This window comes from Macrobrachium nipponense, chromosome 15 (genome assembly GCF_015104395.2).
Source record: "Macrobrachium nipponense isolate FS-2020 chromosome 15, ASM1510439v2, whole genome shotgun sequence".
Lineage (NCBI taxonomy): Eukaryota > Metazoa > Arthropoda > Malacostraca > Decapoda > Palaemonidae > Macrobrachium > Macrobrachium nipponense.
The window spans coordinates 18,376,876-18,394,375 of NC_087208.1; the positions used below are offsets into that span (position 1 = coordinate 18,376,876).

General features: G+C 36.8%; 1 protein-coding gene across 5 annotated transcripts in view; it reads left to right on the plus strand.

Moving 5' to 3' along the window:
• LOC135227010 (uncharacterized) overlaps positions 1 to 17,500 on the plus strand; it is an 87,944-nt gene that overhangs the window by 66,074 nt on the left and 4,370 nt on the right. For all 5 annotated transcript variants that reach the window (XM_064266767.1, XM_064266771.1, XM_064266768.1 and 2 more), the window contains 5 exons: positions 4,216 to 4,293; positions 11,315 to 11,450; positions 13,729 to 13,803; positions 15,396 to 15,568; positions 17,141 to 17,270. In XM_064266767.1, the coding sequence (XP_064122837.1) occupies positions 4,216 to 4,293; positions 11,315 to 11,450; positions 13,729 to 13,803; positions 15,396 to 15,568; positions 17,141 to 17,270 (592 nt within the window). The remainder of the gene's footprint in view (positions 1 to 4,215; positions 4,294 to 11,314; positions 11,451 to 13,728; positions 13,804 to 15,395; positions 15,569 to 17,140; positions 17,271 to 17,500) is intronic.

Sequence of the window (17,500 nt, forward strand, 5' to 3'; positions counted from 1 at the left end):
TATTTCGAATATTAACGGTGTAATTCGCATATAGTAAATTATTAAAACACTTTTCAGTTGCAAATGTATAACCAGATATCCTTTTATTTACCTAAAACTTACACACAGCGTAACTATTTAAAGCCCGGGACGCAGTGTTACCATACAAAAACACCACAGGCGGATGGACAGATGAAAAAAAACAGAGTATAGGCACCGTTTGATTCCCATCTGGGTCTAAATTTAATTCCAGTCCACCTGCGAGAGCAACAGTTGTAAGTGACAGCAATGACAGAATTGCGGGATAAAGACTGCACTGAAATATAAGAAGACAATGTTAGAAAACATAATGGGAGTTGGCTATACTACTCAACTGGCTCCTTTACTTATGAATGAAATGAAAGAACGCCAGTAGGACAGAAGCGAGTGGCTCAGTGTGTGTGTTGGATGATTCAGTGAGCGACATATAAATTGCCAGTATAGGAATCATCCATGAATGCTGCTATGGAATACCGTCCGTACTTATGGGATTCTGCGATTTCAGCAATTAAAGGGTGTATGAGAGCACCTGAATTTCGATTTTTTTCCCTAGAGAGTCCTTAATATGGAAAATAGCTCCTTGGGGGATGGAAAGAAAAACAAACTCACACATATGTGTGTGTGTATGTGTGTTGGAACTTTTTACTTATAAAACACAGATCTCTCTCAGAGAACGAGAAGAGTGATCACCTTTTCAGGTAAAGAGAAAGAAGAAAAAAGTCCCACTCCGTCCATGATGGCGAAGATTTTACCGCTAAAAGCACTAAGAACATTTCCCTCGGAGACGAGTGGCACTAAGGACCTCCTCCTCCTACTCCTCACCTCCTCAAACAAGACTAAGGCATTTTCGAAGACCTCGTTCACACTCCGTTGTCTTTCTCCTCGTATGGCGAAATTCACGTCTACCGTATGCGAACCTAATTATATTACATTCAACTCTTATGCTCCGGTTTTTCACCTAGGACGTTTAGTGACTGGCGATGTCTGTCCATCCATGTGCTGAAGTTCAAGTCTTTTCAATAAATACTGTTCATATTTTTAAAAATTATAATGTCATACTTCATATATATCGTATATAGGTGATGGGGATTTAGCATCTTATGCGGTGGATCCAGTGACCCAGGTCTTACTTAAGAAGTCAAAGTTCAAATAAGACCAAAGTCAAGCCAAGCTATTGTTTCACAAGTCTTTAGCTTTAAACCAAAGATATATATATATATATATATATATATATATATATATATATATATATATTATCATATATATATATATATATATACGGATACAATCCACAATGAAGTAAAATCCTTCTGTAGTTTAAAATAATATTTCTTGTACAGGATTAAAGCTTTCGACCATCAGCTGTGGTCTTGTTCACTAAAATGTGAACAAGACCACAGCTGATGGTCGAAAGCTTTAATTCTGTACAAGAAATATATATACTACAGAAGGGTTTTACTTCATTGTGGATTGTATCCCCATTTACTTAGAGGTACGACATAGTACCTGGCTTCTGCATATATATATATATATATATATATATATATATATATATATATAATATATATATATATATATATATATATATATATATATATATATATATATATATATATATATATATATATATATATATATATATATATATATATAGCATAAGAACCTATACGTCACATTTTTCCAGACACGTATCTCATTAAAATAACCGCAATGCCATCGAATTCTTTACATTTATTGGACAGGCTTGTCACTACAAATTTTGAGATCCATGGGCAAGGATTGGAAAAATTTTGCTGTCCGTAGCAGGAATAGAACCCGCATCCAGGGTGTTATAACAAGGTCACGCGCTACGGACACCAGAATTTCTTCATATTCTTGCATATGAATCTTATGCCTTGTAGTGACAAGCATATTCTAAAGTGTGAAAATTCGAGAAGTTGGGAGGAATTATGGTTTTAACATTTACGCACATACAATCTACATGTGTATAATACACAAAGATTTATATATATATATAATTAATAGTAATATATATTATATATAATATTATAATTATTAATATATACTGTTGTGTGTGTGTGTGTGGTGTGTGTGTGTGTGTATCCCATACATATTATCCATATTATATATATATATATATATATATATATATTTATATATTATATAATATTAATGTTTGTGTGTGTGTGTGAATGTTTGTGCGTGGTACTGAGATCGTCATCACGGAAGTTATTAGGTTTTTGCCCCAAGTCAGGTCATTAGCATCCATTACCTTCGCTGGCTCTAATTTGAGGTTTTCCATTATTCCAAGTGAACTTTCTTCAATCCGTCGAGAAACTTAGTCTTCCTTTTTCTAAGCATTCTTTCTGTGCTCCGTTATGTGTGTCAGAGAGAGAGAGAGAGAGAGAGAGAGAGAGAGAGAGAGAGAGAGAGATAGAGATAGAGAGAGAGAGAGAAGAGAGAGAGGAGAGAGAGAGAGAGAAAGTCGGAGGATATCCTATTGATAGAAAATGGTCATTGCAATTAACATTGTAAAAGTGGTCGTGAGGTACTAAGTTTAATTAATGATTTGGAAAACAAAAATGAGGGAATTTTTTAAAGATATTTTTTTTTCATTTGAATTATCCGAAGTCATTGATTCTTTGAAAAGTAAACACGAAAAAGCAGAGCAACCGAGATGTCTGCAATTTTCGTGCCGTGATCTCTCTCTCTCTCTCTCTCTCTCTCTCTCTCTCTCCTCATGTCTGTTATCTGTTTGCAAACTTATCATGACACCTTTGCTCGCACTTTGTGTTGAGCAATCACTTGAATAGGGAAGGGGACAACTATTCAAGATTCTCGGTCTTTATTTGAGGAGCATAAAAGCCATAACTCTCGTGTATAAAATCAAGAGGAAGACATCTGCATTCATTCTTGCGGGCACATCCTTTGCAATGTAAAGGAAGCCTCTAACTGTATTCCTTTAAATTCGTCCTGTGGCGCTCATGTATACTGAGATATGCATGTATTCAAAGCTCATTGGTTACGCAAATATATTTCCGGCGTTCTCCTAGCAATTTTGCAACGCAATGAATTGCCCTTGTAAATATTTATGTAATTGTTAACGAACTCTTGTCGTAACGACCGATTTGACGTCAGTATATACCTTAAAAGTTTGCACACCTTTTTAAAATTCGCAAGAGGGCTAACTTGATAGGAGGTGATCGGAGAAAATTCATTATAGATCACGGAAAGTGCAGAGAAAATGTCTTTTTGAATCTGACTGAAGATCAGAGAGTATTTCGAAGGCACTACCAGGAATAAGAAGGATTTTCTTTCATTCCTCCTCCTCCTCCTCCTCCTCTTTCTTCTTCTTCTTCTTTTTCTTCTTCTTTTGCCGCAGGATTTTGAGAGGAGAGTTTGCATCTTTTATGACGGTGGAGAAGGAAAACAATTTCTGCCAGTTTCGGAGCAGAGACGCGGTCCTTTTGCTTTCACCTGTTAGTTACTGGTGCAAACGTCCTTTCGTACATGACTTAAAGCTTTTATGCAATTCAGAGGGAAGCAGAATTTGCATAGGCAATTAGCAATTACAAAATAGATTTACGTCTTTTTAATTCTATCGAGGGATCAAGTCTCTCCGACATGTCATATATTACATCCTTGGAAGTTTCAGCATCTAAAGTTGAACCTTGAAAGTTACTGGAAAGTAAGGAAAGGCAAATATCCTGTCAGAGAGAGAGAGAGAGAGAGAGAGAGAGAGAGAGAGAGAGAGAGAGAGAGAGAGAGAGAGATTTTCGATTAGTGTAACAAAATAATGGTGTTTGTTGATTCCTTACCAGAAAAAAATTAATGAAAACTAAATAAAACCTTTTATAGATAAATAAATCTCTATCTCTTTAATTCGAAGATATGAACAGAACTGGGAGCCAACATTTGTCTATTTCTGTCATATTAACTCATCCAGTGAAAGAATCCAGCCTTTCGCGAATTCATTGAAATCACGCAGTTGCTAGCAATTTGCAATATAACTCGTGCCATCGTAGTTATTTAATTTTCTTAGGGCAAAAAGAAGAAAACAAAAACAAACAAAAAACACGAAAGAGAAAAGATAACCTGTTTCCTGAAAGAGTGAGGTTTTATGCATTTGTTTCCAGTGATGAATTAGCTTAAGCGTCCACGATCTAAGACTATATCTCTTTCTCTTCCTTACTATAGGTCACGTGGCTAAGGCGGAGGGATTTGCATATATTGACTGTAGGACTCCAAACCTACTCGGCGGACGACAGATTTAAGGTGAGTCTAGTCCTGAGGAGTCATTTTTTCCCCTCTTTTGTTTATTTTTAGTTTTTTTCTGGAGATAATTTATTGTGTAGTGGTCTTTTTAAACAAAGAACAGCAACTTTGCTGCGCTGAATCTAAAATAAGTAAACTTACAAAGCCAGTCATCAGTTTCATGTTGACGTCACTTGCACATAACGCGTATCGAGACGAGCGGTTTCCACTCTGACACTTCTCGAAAACTTTGTTCAAATTGTCCTCTTCTCTCATAAGCTCTACTTTTTGTCATTTTTACTTTAAGTTCCCAGGAACTTCTATTTTTCTTGTCAGCACTTCCTGCGTGATTATGATGTCTTGTCTAAAACCATTATTCAGCTGCGAATGTGACATTTCCTGAGTTTATCTCTCTGCTACTTCTTGCTTTACCCCCTTCACCATCCGACCATTTACTGTTATTTTCTCTAAGAAACTGTTCATGTAAGAACAATAGTATACAACCAGAGAGGAACATGTGCTAGGAATGTTTTGAAATAACTAGCGTACATGGCGTGGCTTATAGTTCTAAGTTTTGAGAATAGAAAAAGGTTGATGAATGAAGAAACCTATGTAACTGAGCTTTGTAAGTATATCCACGCGGAATTAAATTCATATTCATAAGTTAATGCAACATTATTTCAAATAACGATGATACCTGTGGACATAATATTTGGATACATTGGTTATTTCTTTATAGTTCTCCAGTGATTTGATGCTGTGAGGCTTATGATGTCAATGACATATTAATAACCAAGTAACTAACCTTGTGGAGAAGGACATTTGGAAATGATTTGCTCAGCCTTGCCTCAGGTTTAAGGTCTACGAACGCATTTGCCGCCACTGGTTGTATTTGACCAAAGTTCTGAGAATGTTGTTTTAAAGTGAATAAGCGGTTTAAAGAAAAGCCTGAAGGTTGGCTGCTCTTATTCCTGGTGACACTTTACCATAATTTGGGTAAAGACCAGTGCTGAGCTGAACTAATAACGGCTTCATTTTAGCCAGCCAATCAACCGCAAGGTCTGAAGAAACTCCGAAGAGACTGCTGGCAACTCAGTTGCATATGGAACAGGAATGGAGGGAATGGAGGCTGAGATCAGGAAAACAGAGAAGGGAAAAGTGGCAACAGTCCCGTAGGACATCCTAGAACCGCCTCTGAAAGCGAGAATATTTTATGCAAACGGCCTCACGAAAGGCTGGAAGTGAGTCGAACCTCACACCATTAATTGTGGGACGTCCGTCGACACATTTTGTGAAAATACGAACAACTAGACGAGGCTTCATTTTTAAATCTCTCGTCGCTGAAATGGTCGGGCCTGACCGTGACGGCGTCGTTCCTTTTTGCATACGTCCGTTCTCACAAGGTAGATGAACGTGCGGGTACGTATATACACGTGGACTACTCCTGCTCTCTGTATGCTCACATGTATAATCAATATTCTTTTTCAAGTCACCTCTGGTTTTCAGCAATAGAGTGACAAAAGGTTTCGCTAGTTATACTTGCTGCCAGTACGCATTTCTTGGCCAGAAAGGATCTACTATGTGAAGTGGACCAAATTTATTGGCGTCTTTTTCACAGTTCCGCCTTCCTTTGATAAATAATAATACGTCGTCCCTGAATTTGACAGGAACATTTTCATTCGTTGACACCATCTTTATCCCTAATAGTGATGTACAAAACATTTTACGACATATCGAATTTGCATTTCATATATATATATATATATATATATATATATATATATATATATATATATATATGTATATATATGTGTGTGTGTGTATGTATAAGGCAAATGCCACAAAGGAAAAGTGAAACAACGGAGTAGTTGCTAGGCCTTTCGATACTTGGTCCTTTACTAGCAGACTGCTAGCAGAGGATATTGCGCCATAAATATATATGCATACATACATACATAAATATATGTTTACATATATTTATAAATACATATGTTACCACACATACAAAAAGTTATATATTATATATTATATGCTAAATTATATATATATTTATATAATATTATATATATATATATATATATATATTATGCTTAAATTATATATATATTATATAATAATATGTATATATAGATTAATATATATATTCTATTATATATATAATCTATAACATAATACATATATAATTTATATTAATATATATTTATATATTATCCAAATACATACATATATACATATATATATATATATAATATATATATCATACATAAATATATATATATAAATATATATATATATATATATATATATATATATTTGTATATAGATATATATATAGATATATATATATATATATATATAATATATCATACAATACAAATATAATATATTATACTATATAAATATATATATATATATATATATATAATATCAATACATACATATATATATATATATATATATATATATATTATTATATATAATCTATATATACATATATTATATATTATATTATATAATTATATATATATATATATATATATATATATAACCTGCCCTTCGAGGGTGGTTAAGAATGTGAGTGCAGGGAACCAATGGGCTCTGTCGAGAAGACTGGAATGTTTTGGAAAAAAAAAAACGGAAATATCAACGGGTTGCTCAGCGAATATTTTGGGGGAATGATCGAAAGATACCGAGAAAGTAAAGCAGAGCAAATCGAGGATGGGAGCGCGCGCGTGCGCAAGTTGAGCCAGTGAGCGGCTACTTGACCCGAACGGGGCAAGTTGTCACCTGGTCGTTATGTCACGAACGAACGCAGACAGAATCACGAGAACACTATCCCCTCTCCTGAAAATGTCACACATTTTTAGTCAATAAACTGACTCCTGTTTATTAAAAAGAACTTCATAAACTATGAACTGGCTTCATTCCAATTCGGATATCAGCCATTTCAGCTCTATAAGTAGCAGCGCTCACTTTGTTCACCTAATCCTAAACTCATTTTATTCTCTCTTTCTCTCTCTGTCACTTTGTTTTTCATGCCCATGCTTTTGTCCCCATTTCATCATGTATTATACGTCCGTTGCTTACCATTGTTCTTGTGAATGCTTACACTTTTTTCAGATAGAAGAATTAACTCTCTGTCCCTGTCTGCGTTTTCCTCTTATGTTACACGTGAGCATGCGTCATGCTAAAGAACACTTGCGAACAAAAATTTAATGCGAGGTAAGTGGTTTCTTCCACTTTCCATGCCATTAAGGTTCCATTTGCGTTCGCTTTTATGTTTTGAATATTAAATAAACATAATGGAAGATGGATGTACAGTGTTGCAGTACTCTAACTTTAGTCATTTTTCTTGACACGCCTGAACACGAGGAAGACTTTGCGTGCTCGGTCACCAGCCACTATTCGTTTGTGGTTTTCTAATTGCAAATTTTTGTATCATGTGACCTGAAAACGAAGAGAGTCTCCAATTTTCAGTCACGAATGCCTTGTTGTGTGTGTGTGTGTGTGTGTGTGTGTGTGTGTGTATGTGTGTGTGTGTATGTGTATGTAATAAATGGCAGCAACAAATCAAAGACGAATCTAAATAGTTTTCATTCTCCGTTAAAACTTCCATACACAAAAGTAAGAAAGTCTGAATGAATGAAAAAGCAACCAGTCACACAGGCCCAAAGTCTATCAATTTCAAGTTCAACTATAAAGAAAAGCTTTCTCTCTCTCTCTCTCTCTCTCTCTCTCTCTCTCTCTCTCTCTCTCTCTCTCAGAAAAAAAAACCTTGCTGTGAAGCAAAATATTCATTCTGCTTCGCCATTTCTACGCAATGCAGTCAGTGAGTCATGTCAGCCCCAGCATTTTTTGACAGAGACTCTGTACTGTACCGACGGAAAAACACGTTTTCTTTCGAAATAGCATTTCATCTCTTATTTCGGTAATTGATTGACTATTTGCACTTTATCTGTTATTTTCCCCTTCTTCATTTTCACCATAAGTCTATAAGTTTCGTGTCCTGTGCTGCTATGAAACGGTAGTGGTCTTCTTTTTATTTACACAATATGTCACTCCTCTTGTGTTTGAGAACACTCGTACTTCCATTATGTTTCTCTATACTAATTTATGCACTCATACATAGAATATATACATATAGAAGAATCATAGGGGTAGTAGACCCGACTAACATCCAGGTTGAAGAGGTCAAGGGATGTCTTTCACAAGTATCAAGTTTATTATGCCAACGTTTCACATCACATGATGCATCCTCAAGACTGGAAAATGACAGACTATGCATACTAAAACATCACTTATGCACATAAAAAATATGAAAAATATTTTGACATTTACAAATACAAAAAATAAAACAAGAACTTGAAAAAAAGTGACTAAAAAGACAGGGAGAAAATAAACATAGGAAAGATACCTAAAGCGAACGTGGAGAGTAAACAAGCAGGCAATTAAGTTATGAACAGTTGCGTGGACGACGATTGGGTGTGTTTTGTGTTGGTACATTAGTTTTTATACACACACACACACACACACACACACACACACATATATATATATATATATATGTGTGTGTGTGTGTGTGTGTGTGTGTGTGTGTACTCCGATAATTCATACGAGTCCTATTCTTATATTTCATAGAATATTTTTATTTTACTTTTGTGGCGACATTAATCATTCACAGGGTTTTTGTTGAACCAAATTCACACGCGGTTGCGACAAAATTCATGTCATCTTTTTAGGTTCATTCTTCAATTATTTAGACGGTTTTCAATTCTTGTGTCGTGTTTATGGAATGTTTTCATTAATACGCCAGTGCTTTAGGCGACTTTAATTCCTATCAATAATCTACATAAAGTGTTTTTTTTAAGTAGATACCAACTAGTATACCAGGTGTTAAGCAAATTATCTATATTCTGCATTTAGCTGCTTATGCCTGATAGATTTTAACGGCAACCGGATTTTCCGTTCTTGTGGGCTAAGGAGGATGTGGCTTTGGGGATCCATAGGGCTCTCTGCTGAGTCGTCCGAAGCCACTGCCTCATTTCTCCAGGTCCTGGCTTGGGTGGAGAGGAGTCCTGGGCTCACTCGGTTACGGTTTCCAAGACATTTTGTGGCAGAGTCCCGAGGCGCTCTTGGTTGATCTTGAACACTTCTCAGCATTTACATAATCTTCAGCTTATCACATTACCTCGCACATTTCTTTTCTTTTTCTCAAGTTTCTGTTCCAAAACTCCATACAGGTTTTTGTTTCGCTTTGCAATAAATTATTGGCAGATATTTCAAGCAGCTTTTTTCACGAACCAATACTCACACAGATTGCTTATTTTTTCCTGTTCCAGAGAGACACATTCGTTCTCTCTGTCTTCAGTCCGTTTAGCAGGGCGTCCTTCCCTTAATCCTAAACTGAGCGTTGCAATACACCGCACAAACCTCCTCTCTGCAGTCCGAAAGAATTCTTTTTATGAATCCCCAGACACCATACACTATTTATTCTTCCACCCATCGAAGGCGAACCCTGACTTCCGCGAGATCCGACAACTCTCGCGGCATCAACTTCAGGCTTTCGCCTTTCAGTTGTCGTTTGAAACCTTTGCTCGCAATGTAGCCTTCCTATAAATCGATATTTATATCCTGCTTTTTCAAAGGGCGAGCCTTTTCCCCTTGGTCGGGTCCTTACTGGCAAATATTGCATCGAGTTTTCTTGAGCCGCGTTTGAGCTTAACGTTTCGTACCTCTGTCATGTGAAAATGTCAGGGGATACTGAAGTGTTACTCTTTATTTTCTCTCCATACCAGTCATACATATATATGTAAATGATCAATGTATGGTTATGATAAGAATGAGGATGCTGTGCAATTAGATCTTCAAAAGTTCAAGCGAAGATGCAATGAATAATTACCCTAATACAATTCTTGCGTTTTAATCATTTACTTTCCATTTTATCTATCTATTAATTTGGTGATGTATTTAATTTCTAATAAGTGAGCTTTCTTCTTCCTAATAAACACCATATTTTTGGGAAGTTTGAATTTGAAGCCAATGGCCTCTGTGTGCTTCTTCCATATGAATAAGTTTCATTTTCTGATTATTAATCTATAATAATAGAATTCGAGAGGATCTATCGTGTTTTTCCTCCCCCATGACACGGACACCCACCCCCTGCAAACCAGTTTGCCCGCCCCTGGTGGGGTGGGGTGGGGTGGGGTGGGGTGGGGTGGGGTGGGGTGGGTTGGTAGGAGATCGGGAGGGTAAGGGAGACACCAGCCCGGGTTCCAACAAGCGTAGCTCACACTAACAACCTCATACGAATAATCAATAATAATAATAATAATAATAATAATAATAATAATAATAATAATAATAATAATAACAGATATATATCAGAATTCCCTTCCAAATTTTCAACCAAGACAGGTTCCACAACCAATAGAATAGAGACGGCGAAATGCGCCATAATTTTTAAAAAATACGAAAGAATCTCCTACACTTTCAGATGGCGATTCTGTTGCCGCAGTCACTCAGACCTCAAAAATTTCAACTTGAGAATCATTTCTCTCAGTATCATGCATGTGAAGACAATTAATAATGAATTATCTCGCCCTCTGACTTATAAGTTCTGTAGTTTTAATTGAAATTTATTGTAGCAAAGACATGAGGGGCAGGCAGCCCTGCACCTGCGTGTAGTCCGGGCAGGACACCAGAAAAACTTGGATATGAGGAAAAATGTGAGGCTCAACTCCTAAAGGAGGGGAGTTTATATGGATCATGGAAAACGGAAATGTGAACAGAATATCTAGGTTTGCCAGCAAAGAGAACGTAAACGTGTACTAAATTGTGCATTCCGAGAGCGTGACATTTTTCGTGCCACGTTTGTTTTTATTTTACACAGAGGCATCATCATGAAAATTTTCCACAAAACGCACACAAACATACATAAACATCAAGATGAAAGTGATGCAATGAACGCAAATACAGGAGGCAAAAATACTGAAACGCCTTTTTCTCTGCCACAATAACTCCTTTCTGCTTTCTTCTTCTGCAGGTGATTCATCGCGAGGGGAGTGACGAGTGGACCCTACTCGTCAGATACGCCCAGCCGAGGGATGCCGGTATCTACGACTGCCAGATCAACACCGACCCCAAGATTTCACACCCCGTCACCCTCAGAGTAGTCTTGGGTATCTGTCCTAAACACGAGCATGCATTTCTTTTTTTATAAGCTTTCTTAAACCTGTAAAGATTTTATGTGAGCTTTGAAAAAAAGGAACCTTAAGTTTAGAAACTTTCAGAGAAGACAATGAACAGATTCTTGAGCTCAAAAGACTAAACAAGCGATAGGTACAGTCATGATATTGAAAAATAACACCCAAACTTTTATGAACTTACTAGACACACACTTGAGATAAACCTTAGTTTATAAAACGTTAAGAATTAGAAACTGTCTAAACATACAGGATAGAGAGTGAAGCTTGGAAAAATAAAACTTCAGTCAACCACCTGTGAGATCTGAGTCCATAGAAGAATGAAAGCGACTGATTCATATTACCATTTGGATATAAATATAATGGATGATGGTGGAATGATAGATTAAGTAAATGACAGAATAGGTGAAGCGAGGAAGGTAGCAAGCTGTGTGCTAGACTAGAGAGAGACCTAGAGCATCCGCGGAAGCCAATGTGGGAAAGCTGTAGGCAACTGATGAGCCAAAACTACTTCATAGAAGTGATGTGAAGACGTTGAGTATGAATGACATTCAAAGACATTGTAACTGTTGAGAATTGTTTGTGTAGCATATATGGCGTAATAAGAGCGGAAGGGGTGGAAAATGTGGGGTTATGCAGGAGAGGTAAAAAAGAAGTCAATGAAGGTTTTTCAGTGATTTTTGAAGATTGTCTGGTCAGGAGGAATGGATCAAAAGGACCTTATCATCCAAGAAGCGCAAGAGTGAATGAGAGATAGAAGTGAACAGCAACAATTGTGTGTAGGGATTCAACAGACTGCTGATGGGCCTTTTCATTAGGTGTGGGAAGTAGCTACTGGCTGCAGACAATTTCTGCACCTGTGTTAATCCAGGATTCAGCAGTTATATATTGTCAAAGTGACTGTTGCATTGCTTTGTCAATATCCTGATTATATAAACACACGTTAACACATATATACTGCCGGGTTAGAGCGGGGGCTCCATTCCTGTAAGCCGAAAATCGCCTTAAGCCGAGTCATCATAATTATAAGGGGAATAAATAGCAACAGCACTGTAAGTCCGGGTTACAGCCCAGTAAAGAAGGTTAACAGCGCCATGAGGCAAGGGCATTAAGTCCGCAACGACTTAACATGACCCTGGTATAATCCAGGGACTACCTGTATATAAATACACACATGTGTACATATATACATGTATAATATCTATAAATATATATTTTTTTCAAATATAAAGGCAAAAATAACACTTTATATTGAATTCACTTTACTTTCGGAAAGCTTACACCCAAATGAAATTGTTCATGACAAGTACTACCCTAACTCAGATTCGAACATATGCTTCGTGATTCTCAATAGTTACTTCCTTTCATTCAACCCAAGTAGCCATAGGTTCGAATCCAGGTCTGGGTAAGAGGACTTATATATAGTATAAACCATTTTGTGGGCAGGCTATGACACACACACACACACACACACACACACACACACACATATATATATATATATATATATATATAGGCTATATGATATATATCTATATCTATATATGATATATATATCTATTATTAATGTATATATTTATAATTATATAGGCTATAATAATCTATATATTATATATATTATAATATATATATATCTATATATATCATATATAATATTATTATGAGGCCTTAATATTAATATATTATATAAATATATATATAATTTATATATATATATAGGCTTGATATAAATATATATATATATATATATATTTATATATAAAATATATATATATATATATATATATATATGTGCATATATATATCACAGGTTTACTGCAAGGATAAACAAATGGCAATTTTAAATCGTTGGTCTCATTTTTAAAAAGGACACCTCTGTATAACAATATTTTGCTATGAAAGAGAGAGAGAGAGAGAGAGACACACACACACACACACACACACACACATTTCAGTTGTTAACACAATCCTGTTTTTCCTATTCTAATGATCACAAACACGTTTGCAAAACAATAACAACTGCGTCGTTGAATGCACGTTACAAAAAGAAACAACTGAAATTCTCTTCCCTTTAGCGGACGAAAGACATTTCCGTATTTTCTCTGTGCTTACGAAAGACAGGTCTTGAATAACATATTTACTCAGACTTCTTCAAAAGGACATAATTAGCACCGCGGCTCACGGGTGGTAATTGCATTGCAAAAGACTTTCAGGCAAAAATTCTGGAATAATCCTGATCTTTTCTCCAACGCAGACACTTCGGGGAAGGAGGCGGCCCCGACGAAGACGAAAGTGTTTGTAGCGAACAACACCGCTTCGACCAGCGACGGTGAGTTGGTCTCGTTCACCGACGGTGCTCCTCTTATCATTATATCTCATGATTGCTAAATCACTAAGTCTTACCATGTTTCTTACTGAAATTTAGAAGTAAAATAATTTTGTAATTTATGCCTTGTTTGAAAATGTACAAAGTTTGTCAGTAGCGAAGATTGATTGATGGCTTAAAACCTGTCAAAAGTCTTCGTTCGTTTTGATGGCTCCATCCATGATCACTGATTCTTGGTTAAGTTTCTCGTAATGGCTGGTTGTGTTAATTGCAGTTATTATCTGTTATTGTACATTTTAGCTACATTTTCCAACATTCTTCTTGCGCATGGTTAATTAACGGGAAGGACTTTCAGAGGAAAAATATTTAGAGCTGAAATTCTGCCTCCTCCAGCTCCATTTTTGATAGCATTCATTTTTTCTTGCATACTCATTCCGAGTTGATATTCAAAGTTCACACGTGCTGAAGTAACATAAAAAAAACTGAGGAGAAAATTAATCCCTCCTTCGTTGTTCGTCAGATCTCTCATTTTCATTTTCTTTCTCTTTCTTTCAAACGACGAGGTAGAATTGATTTAAAAAGGATCCCTCATAATCTTCTCAGTCCTTTTCGAAAAGTCATATCCCAGTCGACATGTTACACCATTATTTCTTCTTTGCATTCTCGAAGTTTTTTTCTGCAGCTCTCTTGATGTCGATCAGTTTTGCCGTTGATATAAACAAGTTCCCCTTTTCTCTTACGGTTCTATTAGACATTTTCCTCTTGTTATTCTTCTCATTCTTTTTCATCCATTCTTCCATGCACTGAAATTTCTCAAAGGTGAATTCAAAACAAGGAAGTTTTTATAGCGTGAATAGTATTTATTCATTTAGTTTGTCAGATCATTTTGTTCATCTTTCCGTCCGTGTTATTCATCAAATATTTTCGTTCTCTTCTTTGGTTTTTCATCAGGCATAAAAAACTCATTATTTGACTCGGCGCGGCGGTGTCGAAAGTCGACTCATTCAGAATTAACGTTAAAATCTCTCGGTTTTAATCATAACGACTAGTTTGAAAACTGACAAATAAAATGTATATTGAAAGCCAAGTAAGGAAATTGCTATTCCTGACTATTCATAAAGAACACTAACAATTTCTCAGACTTCATGAAATGACTACCTCTCAGAGTTCATAAAAATAACAATTTCTCAAACTTCACGAAATGACTACCACTCAGAGTTCATAGAAATGACAATTTCTCAGACTGCAAAAAAGTGACAATTTCTCAAAACTTAGACCACCAAAAATGAAGAAATGTCACTCAGTTATGAAAGCCGAAGCGGAGCCTGAATGCCTGTATTTCCAGCGACGTATTTAATCTTGATTTAGGAGTTGAGAAAACCTTTAATATGTGAAGCCCTTATCCTTTGGGCAGCGACAGAGGAGAGGCGACGCTTCGAGTGGAAAATAGCAGTTCTTAGACCACCAAAAATGAAGAGATGTCACTCAGTTCTGAAAGCTGAAGCGGAGCCTGAATGCCTGTATTTCCAGCGACGTATTTAATCTTGATTTAGTTGAGACCTTTAAGTATGTGAGCCCTTCCTTTGGCACGACAGGCGACCTTCGAGTGGAAATCCAGGGTCCCCGAGAGCTGTACATCGAGGAAGGGTCCTCTCTGTCTCTCACCTGCCTCGTCACGTCCTCAAACGGCCCCTCCACCCTCGTCTACTGGTATCACAACACCAATCTCATCGACTACAACTCTCCCAGAGGTGGCGTCAATCTCAAGGTGAGTGTCACAGAGGCAGCGATACAGAATGGGTCCTTCTGTGAGCATAAAAGCGGTAACAAACTAGTGAACGCTTAAAATCTGTGAAATACTGAAAGGTGTTGATAAAAAAAGAAAAAGAAAAATGAACGAAAGGGAGAAAGAAAGATTTGCATAATTGATCAAACATTGTATAATTGAATTAGGTTACATCAGTCTAAAATATTACCTACTGTAAATTATCGTCGAGTATTCAAACATCCCTAAACAACCACAGCCACCAACTCCCAAGACCTTGTTTCCCCGCCACTTTCAGCATCTGGCCACTGAACATGCACTACGCACTTAGCATTTTGCCAGAAGAAACCCTCAACTGAAGCCACGTTTGTTTTCTTCTGTGAAGTCACTCAAGCGCCAACAAGCTTACTTTCTTTAGGTCATCTTTAAATGATGCTATAGAACTTTTTTCATCGATTACATTTGGTGTCTACACTCTCTTCCATGAAGGAGAGTTGGCCTAATAATCCCACACTGTGCATGCATACTTGGATTTTATGATTTATTTAAGGAGACTTCTTCTCATCCAGATCCTCAGCACACCTTGTTACCTTCTTCCCTTGTCCAATTCAGTGACTCACGTGTGATTATTCATCCCATCATTATTCACTACATTTAGTTCCAAATACCTGGGTCAATCAATAGCGCTTGGTTTCAATTCTCTCCTATTGCAAAAACGTTTAAACTCCTTCGGTAGGTTCTAGTTTTTTCCCTGTACGCAACCAATATTGTATCATCTGCAGACACCAGCCATTCTGCACTCTATTCAGGACCCATTTGCATATATCATTACTTTGCATTTTCATCTGCATCCTTCCTTTGAATTTTTGTATCACTGTACCCCAAAAATAATGATGGAAACATACAAACTTGTCTCCGACCATATGCTGTTGTGCCAAAACCCGTCATTCGCCCATCAGATACTCTAACATAATAATACAGATTTTACTTTTTAAAGCTGACATCCTCGGCACCCTACACATTAGATCTCTATAACGAACACCTAACCCCACAGCATCTTTCCTGCTTAAATATCAATGATCTTCTATTACCAATTCTTTGATCATCTGTTTTCCTGTCTCAAAATCCTAACTTACTCTCCCCAGAAAACAAAGTAATCCAAAACCTTTTAATTTTTATAGTTACAGCCAGCATCTTTATCTTAAATAACTAAACAATTATTATCTTATTATCCATTTCTTTGGATCCATCGTCTGATTCAGAAAAGCTTCCACACTGGTCAGCCACGCAGTCACACTGTACAGAGACAGCGCCAGCTGCCTTCCTATGTATCAAATGTTTGATTGCCTAACCTTCGTTATTAATAGACACGTGTACAAGCATTCCTAGATTTACCCTGATCTCTTTCACCTTAACAGCAATCACACATACATACATACGTACACGCACAATATATATGTGTGTTTGTGCGAATGGTCATGAACTGTAGACAAAATCGGTTGTATGTTAACACTAAATCCAATCATCCAACAACAAATCAACAGAAAATAAACTAACCATTATCTCTCCAACAAGATCGACCGAGGACGCGGCCAAACCATAACTCACTTGCTGGTATCCTCAGTGGGTCAGGGGGACTCCGGCATGTATTCCTGCGTTCCTACAGGATCCCATCCGGCCACCGTCAGAGTCCATGTTAACCAGGGTAAGATCATGTAAAACCCAATGCCCTTATGTATCCCCGCCCGGAGGAAAACAGATTAAAGAAAAGATGAAGAAATACTACATTGCTCCCCGAAGAGAGCGTCACTTTACTCTTTTCTTATCACGGCACAGTTGTGAATGACAGAAGAGCAAATAATGACGCGTTTAATTATAACGTTTTTGTGTGTTTTGGCATGACTACATTCGATGTGTGTTTATTTAGACTGAAAG